Here is a 9,876-nt window from a genome sequence, read left to right as displayed (position 1 = left end):
TCTCATTAAAAGATTTCTGTGGGAGTGTGTGGGTCATTGTTTTTTTGTACACTGCAAAAATCATTTTCATAATCAGGATTTCTGTCTTGTTTTCTAGCTAAATCAAAATCTCATTATAGTTAAATTTCCCTTTCCTTAAAGACCAGTTTAAAGTAACATTTATCAAATTGTTCCCCATTGGCATATTGTTTTTTTTTCTTGTTTAAAGCACAATTTTGTTTATTTTCTTAATAAATATTAAGTAAAAGATTTTTACTTAATATTTATTAACAAAGCATTATTTGCAAATGGAGTAAAAAAAAGAAAGAAAAAAAATCTAACTCCGATTAAATTCTTCTTGTTTTAGATATTTTAAATGGAAAACAAGACAAAACCTATCAAATAAAATATAAATAAACTATAAAATATCAGAAAATGATTTTGTGTACTCTCGTGTGTTTTTATACAATGTAGAAGGTTGAACAACATGCTAATGCACATTCCCTTTTATCCTGGGTCATTTCTTATGCTGAACAGAGACGTGAAGTCTCTTTTAAGTTGATATTGCACGTTGAAATGGATACTGCTTACTGAACCCAGAGGTAAGACTTGAAATTTGGTCAAGTAGTGGGCTTCAATGAGTATCCACTGAAACGAATCAACATGAAAATGCCAAATAAGTTAAGACACGAAACAGACAAACAGGAAAAACATGTGGCTCTGGGGTGGAAGAAAGACCATCGTGAGAAAGTGCTAGTCCTGGTGGCTCTCCAGATACGAAAAACAGTCAGATCCTTCACTCCCGGGCCTGTTTTTTCTTGAGTATTTCAGCTGGAGAAGATCCCCAACTTCACTGATGGCATTTAAAGCCTGAAAGAGTAAAGAAGAGACACAGGAGTTATTAACACTTGAATAAATGTTTGGTAGGGTGGGTTTGCTAAATGGTGACAATGTTTATTTCTGGGGTGAATTATTCCTTTAATGTTTATGTACTCTGGTGGACTGTGAGGTGAGTCAGAGTTTCATAGATGAATGATTTGCGGTCTCTGCCGCTTCGTGTGCTTTGAAAACATTAGCAGTGGGGTTGAGTAAGGACAGATCTAACATAAAAGGTGTTGATTTCGTTGACGGATGATTTCCATCATAGTTTTCGTCAACGTCATTTTTTCCCTGACGATTTTTCCCGAGATGATAACTAAATAAAAACCAGTTTTTGATGACAATAAAACGAAAATCTATTGACCTTTTCGTCAATGAATAGGAACAAAACGGAATTTGGGAATAGATTCAATCACAGTGAATCTCTTTGTGTGGTAGGGAGGTTAGATGCGCACATTTGAATGGTGACTGATCTACCCGTCGGGGTAAACATACACTTGCTGCATGTCTTAGAAAATGTTTAAAAATGTCAACATCTGTGAGAAAGAGAAACAGACATATGGATACATTTTTACATTTGATTTCAAGGAAAACAAGACCATTTGTAAACCGTGAGGAGCGGAAATCTCTGGGAAAACAAAGAAAGTTACAATACAGGGCTCGACAATAAATAACTGTACGATGGCCCAGGACATTTGAAGGAATTGATAAAAAGTTTACTTGCTTTTTAAAAAAGTAAGATAAAAAGCACACATTTTGCCAATTTAAATATTAAAGCAATTGTAAACTACTCAAGCGCAAGAAGATGTGAAAGAACTCAATTCGAGATGGTTTTCAGTGCGTGCCTTAAACTTGACGCACAATGTTATGACGAATGCGGTTGCCCAGCCCTGTTTGTTTGAACCGCGAGAGGTGTCAATTGCCATCATTACGTTGTGCATCAAGGTCAAGGGTTAATCTTTTGGCGTAAATCGCTACTTATTTTAGTCAATAAAGTTTTAAATATGGTTATTTTTCTTACACAAACGCATCGCTTCACTTCAGATGACCTTTATTAACCCCCCAGAGCTGCGTGGATTACTTTAATCATGAATAGCAGTGCTTTGATGGACTTCCAAAAGACATACAGCCTTTCACTGCCATTATGAAACTTGGAAGAGCCAGGATTTTTTTTTTTATATAACTCTGATTGTATTCATCTGAAAGAAGAATGTCATATACACCTAGGATGACTTCAGGGTGAGTAACTCATGGGCTGATTTTCATTTTTGGGTGAACTATCCCTTTAAAGTGACAGTAGCCTAATAAACCTGTTGCTGTATGAGCCCTTAATGTTATGACAAACAAACAAAGAAAAAAGAGAAAAATCACTCACTAATCTTGACTGAGTAACTTTAGTAGCTTTAATAAGGATAAATACAATGAAGACTATGCTCTGTTATTTTACATTTGATCACTTTATTCAATTTCCGTAGGTGTTATTACCTGAATACTGCTGACAGACTTACCTGACAAACGTAAAGCACTGTTTATTTAATTTGTATCTTTGTTCTATTGTATTTATTTGTTCTTATTTTTGTTTCTCTTTTACTGACTTAGATTTTAGTCTGCAAAATCTTTTGATTTTTAGTCTTTCTGAATAAAACCAAAACAATTTAGATGACTAAAATATGACAAACTAAATGGCATTTTAGTCAAAATAAAACTGAATCTAAATTTGCTATCAAAATGAACAGTTTATGAGAGCCAATAGGTAAAGTTAAGAACTAGTTTGTAAGTTAAAAAGAAAGCCAACAAGACAGGTATTTTTATTCATCATTTGCATGTTTTCTTCTCTCCTTATGCCTAATACATGAACAGATTGATGCATGAATCTAATAAAACCTATCAAGAACATCTCGGGACACCATCGGGAAATCAAAATGGAAAAACAAAAAGACTTCTTTTGTCATTACTTTTGCAATTATTATTTCATTAGTGTTCATGTGATACTCACTGTGTCAAGCATTTCTCTCGTGTGGGCGGCAGAAACACAGAAACGTGCACGGGATTCAATGATGGGTGTGGCGGGAAACCCAACCACCACTGTCCCAATGTTCCTCTTCAGCATCTCCCGCCCAAATGCTCTAAACAGCAAACACACAAAATGTATTCATTAAACACACACACACATTTCCATGTTTTTTAATGGGGACTTTCCATAGACAATGGTTTTTATACTGTAAGAACTATATCCTTTCACCCAAAACTAACACTAACCCTAAACCTACCCATCACAAAAACTTTCTGATTTATAAACTGTTTTTTATGTGGGAAACCAAAAGAAATGTCCCCACAAGGTCAAAAATAACTGGTATTACTATCCTTGTAGGGATATTTGGTCCTCAAAACGTAGGGAATACCAGGTACACACACACACACACACACACACACATCCACACAAAACATTCAATTGCTTCCTGCAAAGATGGAATCAAGTAGAAATTATTCTTTAAAAATAATCTGTTTAATCCTCTAGCTAGCATCTTATCAAATACAATAGCCATGATTCAGTTGAACAAAAAGTGACACTGACCCGATTTTAGCTGGCATGTAAAGCATCAAGGGTACAACAGGGGAGTCATTGTTCCCATAGATGATAAAACCCATCTCATGTAATCTCCTGCGAAAGTAGGTTGTGTTTTCTGACAGCTGACAGAGTCTTTCCTGACCTGCATAAAAGAGAAAATACAATTCATTATCATCACTGAAAACCAGCTTCTGACCCTTTCCAAGACATTGTGTTCTTGCTTTTTATTGTAATTAATGGTGCTTGCTTGGTTTAGTGCTAACTATTGCTCATAATTCATATCATAAGTAGTAAATTTCAGCGTGTAACTCATCCCACACTTTTTGTAGGATGAGGATGAGTAGGATTTTTTTAACATGAATTATAGCTCAAATTGTGCGGGTTGTTAAGGGAGAGAGAGAGAGGTGTGTGGTTACATTTGTAAGTGCTCAGACTTACAACTTTCACGTGGTGAAAAATAATTGTAATTTTTATTGCGTCGTTCATACATTATTCATATCCAACAACAGGAATGACGAAAAGCTAAATTGCAAACATGCTACCTCCCCCCAAGTTCCATACCAGCACATGGCAAATGAAAATGGGGAGGCCGTTTTATCTGAAGCCAAAGGAATTCAAATCCACTTTAAACACTGCAGAATGATCCTCTGGGGAGAGGTAGAGATATACTCTCCTGTATTAGTTTTCACTTGTTTGACATTCCATTCATAGTGAGGGGCTCCTGAGAAAGGAAAGCTCTCTCACAATATTCAGGACTGAGAATATTGGTAGAGGCTTGAAGAGAAAATTGAAAAAACTCAACCCACAGCAACTACGAGGAAATGACTGAACATGATGATTGAACATGAACATGTTTCTGGATCAACATCTTTGTTGATCCTGGAACAACATTCCAATCAACCAATCAGATTTGAGGGACAAGTTAACAATTTATGTCTTACAACCAGGGTTAGGTGCTTCTACATCAGTGTTGTTCACCTATCATTTCACTCTGATTTTAGGGATAAGTTATGGGTAGAGTTAGGTTTAGGGTTAGCGATAAGGTTAGAACTTCAGACAGGAATGTTGTTCCAGGATCAACAAAATATGCTGATCCAGGGTTTTACTGTTGCTTGTAAATTTTAGAAATAAATACTTGGTCTTGCTCTAAAACCGCAATGGAACATCTGTTGTTTTCAACAGGTATTTTATTAGTAAATTAATTAAGTGCCATTCTTCCAGTAGAAGATCAAAAAGTACAGACTTCAGTTCCAAGTCAATACTGAAATTTAAAAATGTGACAATACCAGCAATGGCCAATCATAGACATATATGTTGAGCGCTTGCACACAATGGCCAATCAGAGGTGTTTAAAAATCAGTTCAACAGCGCTCAAAATGCTAGATGGTAATGCTGGTAACATTTCCTTTTTTATGGAATGTTGCAGTATTTATTATAATATAAAATGACAATTATTACAAAAAACAAACAAACAAACAAACAAACAAAACAAAACATGTCCTTGTAATCTTTAATCAAAAAGTTCATATGATCCGCAACAACATCTCTTCTCGGCACGAGTCCTGGGTAATAGAGAGCGGCAGGAATAATGTCAGAACCCGGAAGACTAATTCGTAACTTGACATAACTTGACGATATTTTGACGTTTTGTTCTACAATGTAAATTACACACAACCATAGCGAAACACTAATTTTGAAACAGTTGTTCATTTTTGAAAACTTATGTTTTTAATAAGTAACTAGACAAGACAGGTTGAGTTGTGAGTGTGTGCAGTGTACGTTGTAGAACAAAACGCCAAAGTATCGTCAAGTTATGTTTACCACAGGCTTTATTTTACTCATAAATTGAAAAAACCCATCATAAAATCTCATAGGAAAACCTCGAAGGAATCAGATGCGAATTAGACTTGCGGTCTCTGATGTCATCCCTGCACCACTCAACACTATTGGTTGTCCAATAACCAGACCAGTTTACACAGCAACCTGTCACTCACATGAAAAGATCGCAGCAAATAGAAAGTGACAACCCAATCAATTCCTGATAGAAAAAATTAAGTCCCACATTAAGTCCTAAACCCTCCATTTAATCTCGTTCAAGAAGGTTTTACTCTGACATACTGTACATGCAGACTTTAAAAGATGTCCTCTATGGATGCGCGGTGATATGATGAACAGGTTTGCCATGTCTGATAGTTTTGCATTTTAGCGTAACAGGAACTAGGACTGCACAATTAATCTGAAAAATTCCCAATCTCAAATCTCGATTACCTAAGCATGAAAAGTGTTGATCACAGCATAATATTAATTTTACCCCCGCTGCATCAAAGGACATAACTTACAATGCGTTTTTGAAGTGTTTGAGAATTGTAGCCAATCACAGACATGCCTGTTGAGCGCATTAACACAATGGTCAACCAGAAGTGCTTAAATGAGTCACTGCGCAGAAGAAATCCGCTTAAAACGGCATAGATTTGTTCAGCTCGAGTTCTACACTTTCTCTCGACACCTCTCAGTATAACCAACAAAGTGTAGAAATGTTGTACATAAGAAATTAATTATGCAGTTTCATAAACTTCATTAATAACAGGAGTTTTCACATGAGTGCTCACGCTGAACTGAAATGATTGACAGCTTCAGTGATATAAAGTTAGCGCTCTTTGCTCACTTTCTATGAGCGATCAATGTATTAGGCAGTCGTAGCCTAATGGTTAAAGAATCAGACTGGTAACTCAAAGGTTGTGGGTTCGATTCTCAAAACCGCCAGGAAATTACTGAGGTGCCCTTGAACGAGGCACCGAACCCCCAATCGCTCCCTGTGCGCCACAGTGAAATGGCTGCCCACTGCTCTGGGTGTGATTGTGAGTGTGTGTGTCCACGGTTTGTAGTGTGTGTGAGTTCAATTCTCACTACTCTTAATGTGTCTAACTGTACATTTTATCAGTATGTATAATATAACCCATGACTTTGGTGTACCTAGTGCTGTGCTCTACAAGTTGAGCTACAGAAATCAGCTGGAGACGAGAGGATTCTTCAAGGTTCTTTGCTGAGAACCTCAGAAATCCTTCTCTTCACATACCATAAGTCCTCTCCAACACATTCAAGAACTATACTGCCCTAGCACTGAAGGAACTCATTAAGTCTTCAAGGTCCATCAGCATCCATTATCCCACAAAGAGGAAAGCTCGCCCCTCTTTCTCTCACGTTAAAGCCTCAAAAGGGCTTGAAGAGTTTCCAGACACGGTGTGTGTGTGTGGGTGTGTTTGGGGTATAGATGTGGTTTTCCAAACGAACGCCCTGCTGAATCAATCAGGGGTGAAACTGAGTTTGCTGCCTCAAACTGTCAGCAGAGATGAAGTTGTGAAGCATGTGTAACCAATCGCTGAGTCATCGAGTTTACTTTTCCTAAACAAACTCAAAAAGATTGAGTGACTGCAGATAATTAGCACATCTCAACACTGGAAATTTTCATGAAGTTCTAGGAATTCAAGTAAATTGACGCAAATAATTCCTGCTAATAGCTATGCAAGCTTGATTTCAGATGCCACTGACTATTTTAAATTTTGAATATCATATACGATTGTTCAATCTTGTTTTTATTAGTGAAGAAATATTTCCAAGTTGAGACAGATTTAAAAATTTAAAGACACAGAAATGCTTAGTCATGCTTTTATTTCATCCCACCTGGATTATTGTAACGCCCTGTTTTCTTCTTTAAATCAAAGTATTTTATCACGGCTTCAAATGGGACAAAATGCTACTGCCAGATTACTGACTCAAACTAGATCTTTTAATCATATCAGTCCAGTTTTAGCTTCACTACATTGGCTACCAGTACATTTTAGGATCGTTTTAAAGATAATATTATTGACATACAAAGTGCTTCATGGTTTGGCACCTAAGTATTTAGACCTCACTTTTTAGACCTCATGAAACAGTCAGGTGTCTCAGATCTTCACATTATGGATTGTTGGCTATTCCAAGACCTAGATAAAACAAAAGGTGATAGAGCTTTTGCGGTGAAGGCACCAATGTTATAGCCTGGAAATCCAGACCTAAATCTGAAAGATTAATGGTCTTGCATCGACTAATGAAAATCGGCCAGCTCGAGGGGCGGCACCAAGCATGCATTTGAAAATCTCACTGCACGCAATTGGATAACACTACGACCAATCACAACAAGCCCCATACGCTTAGCTACCAGCAGAGCTAACTGGTAGATTAGACTCTTGCCGTATCCAGTCGGCAAAACAGCAAAAACACCCTTCTTGCAAAGGAACGATTCGAGCGCCGTCTTCTGTTCCTCTTTTAGATAAAAAGCCAAGTCTAACTCGTTCATTTTAGCGGCCAAAGCCGTTTCAAACATCTGGTGTTCATCCATAGCCATCTTGCAATGTTTACTAATGACTTCGACGTCACAGCGCTGTCGTCATCTGTTTAGCTCGCCTCTGGCCCGCCTATATCAGATAACCCGATGTGAATGGTGCAGCTCGGATACAAGGGCATAGGCTATTTAATGAGCATCATTACTCGACGCCAGAGTAAACTCGCTGAGCAAATTTAACTTGTGCTCTCGCGAGAACTCTGGATTTCCAGGGTACCAATGTTATGGAATAGCTTGCCAATGGAGATTAGATCTATGGGGTCTTTGTCTGTTTTTAAGTCTCTTTTAAAAAACGTATTTGTATAAATGTGCTTTTACTACTTTGTGAAGTATTTAGATTCTTGTGGGTTTTTATTTTTATGTATTAATTATGTTGTTCTTGGTTTTATATTTTGTTATGCTCTTCCTGTCTTTTTGCCTTTTGTGAAACACTTAAAAGTGCTATATAAATAAAGTTATTATTATTATAACAAACATCGTTGCATGATGTACTTTGGCTCACATGCTGTTCACCTCTGTACTTTCTTGTGTGTTTTTGTGTATATTACAAAACAAACCATCTTCTGTGATCCTAAACAATGGACAATAAAGATAGTAGGTATATCTTTGTTTTTAATTGTGGGTCACATGAGGGGCTAAAGGGACATGGTAATGGGAGAAAAAAATATGAGATGAGAGGAAAAATTCATTTTAAAGCTTTTGCACTCTCTCAAGAAATGTTGCATTCACTCTCAATACGTTTGTTCTATGCCAATGAGTGCAAAGTTTCTTGGAAGAATGCAAAACTTTTTGCCAAAAAATGCAAAAGCATTCAAATATATATTTTTCCCCATCACCATGTCCCTTTAGTGCCTCTGTAGGGGTCTGACTGTTCATAGAAATTTGAAAAGGAGGGAGAAGTTTGTTGGTTTATGTTGTTTTCTTTCTCTTCAAATAAAACACTTATAGTTCTTTACATAGCTAGCAGCCTACATTGTGTAATGTAACCATATTTAGAGCACGGGTAAATCCAGATTTCATCTAAAAAAGTGGTGATCTAGTCCTATTTTGCTTTGAAAAAACAGCACAAAAGTAAGACGGATTTGACTTGATCCTGGATTGCAAAACATGGGATTTCCACATCTAGATTATTCTGATCCAAATTAAACTTTTTGAACTGGGCCTTGGTTACATAATTGGATTGAATTTTTCAACAGTATTCTGAGTTGATGCTGCCATCTACTGGCTCTTTTTGACATTACAGACTTTAAATGTACAGGGTGGGCCATTTATATGGATACACCGTAATAACATGGGAATGGTTGGTGATATTAAAGTCCTGTTTGTGGCACATTAGTATATGTGAGGAGGCAAACTCCTCAAGATGGGTGGTGACCATGGTGGCCATAGAAGTCGGCCATCTTGGATACAACTTTTGTTTTTTTCAATAGGAAGAGGGCCCCATGTGACACATCAAACTTATTGGTAATGTCACAAGAAAAACAATGGTGTGCTTGGTTTCAATGTAACTTTATTCGTTCATGAGTTATTTACAAGTTTCTGACCACTTATAAAATGTGTTCAATGTGCTGCCCATTGTGTTGGATTGTCAATGCAACCCTGTTCTCCCACTCTTCACACACTGATAGCAACACCGCAGGAGAAATGCTAGCACAGGCATCCAGTATCCGTAGTTTCAGGTGCTGCACATCTCGTATCTTCACACCATAGACAATTGCCTTCAGATGACCCCAAAGATAAAAGTCTAAGGGGGTCAGATCAGGAGACCTTGGGGGCCATTCAGTGTGTGAAGAGTGGGAGAACAGGGTTGCATTGACAATCCAACACAATGGGCAGCACATTGAACACATTTTATAAGTGGTCAGAAACTTGTAAATAACTCATGAACGAATAAAGTTACGTTGAAACCAAGCACACCATTGTTTTTCTTGTGACATTACCAATAAGTTTGATGTGTCACATGGCCCTCTTCCTATTGAAAAAACAAAAGTTGTATCCAAGATGGCCGACTTCTAAATGGCCACCATGGTCACCACCCATCTTGAGGAGTTTGCCCCCTCACATATAC

At 37.3% G+C, this 9,876-nt stretch overlaps 1 protein-coding gene across 1 annotated transcript in view; it reads right to left on the bottom strand.

Moving 5' to 3' along the window:
• Window positions 1–204: 204 nt before the first annotated feature.
• The window catches only part of sptlc2b (serine palmitoyltransferase, long chain base subunit 2b), a 29,586-nt gene continuing 19,914 nt past the window's right edge, over window positions 205–9,876 (bottom strand). The window contains exons 10-12 of the mRNA XM_081379199.1: window positions 3,434–3,569; window positions 2,855–2,984; window positions 205–849 (exon numbers count right to left, since the gene is read on the bottom strand). Coding sequence (XP_081235325.1) covers window positions 733–849; window positions 2,855–2,984; window positions 3,434–3,569 — 383 coding nt within the window. The 3' untranslated portion in view covers window positions 205–732. The remainder of the gene's footprint in view (window positions 850–2,854; window positions 2,985–3,433; window positions 3,570–9,876) is intronic.

The sequence above is a fragment of the Scardinius erythrophthalmus genome, assembly GCF_964197995.2.
Source record: "Scardinius erythrophthalmus genome assembly, chromosome: 11".
Taxonomy (NCBI): domain Eukaryota; kingdom Metazoa; phylum Chordata; class Actinopteri; order Cypriniformes; family Leuciscidae; genus Scardinius; species Scardinius erythrophthalmus.
The sequence above is the reverse complement of the archived record's forward strand: the minus strand, read 5'-3'. Positions and strand labels throughout refer to the sequence as shown.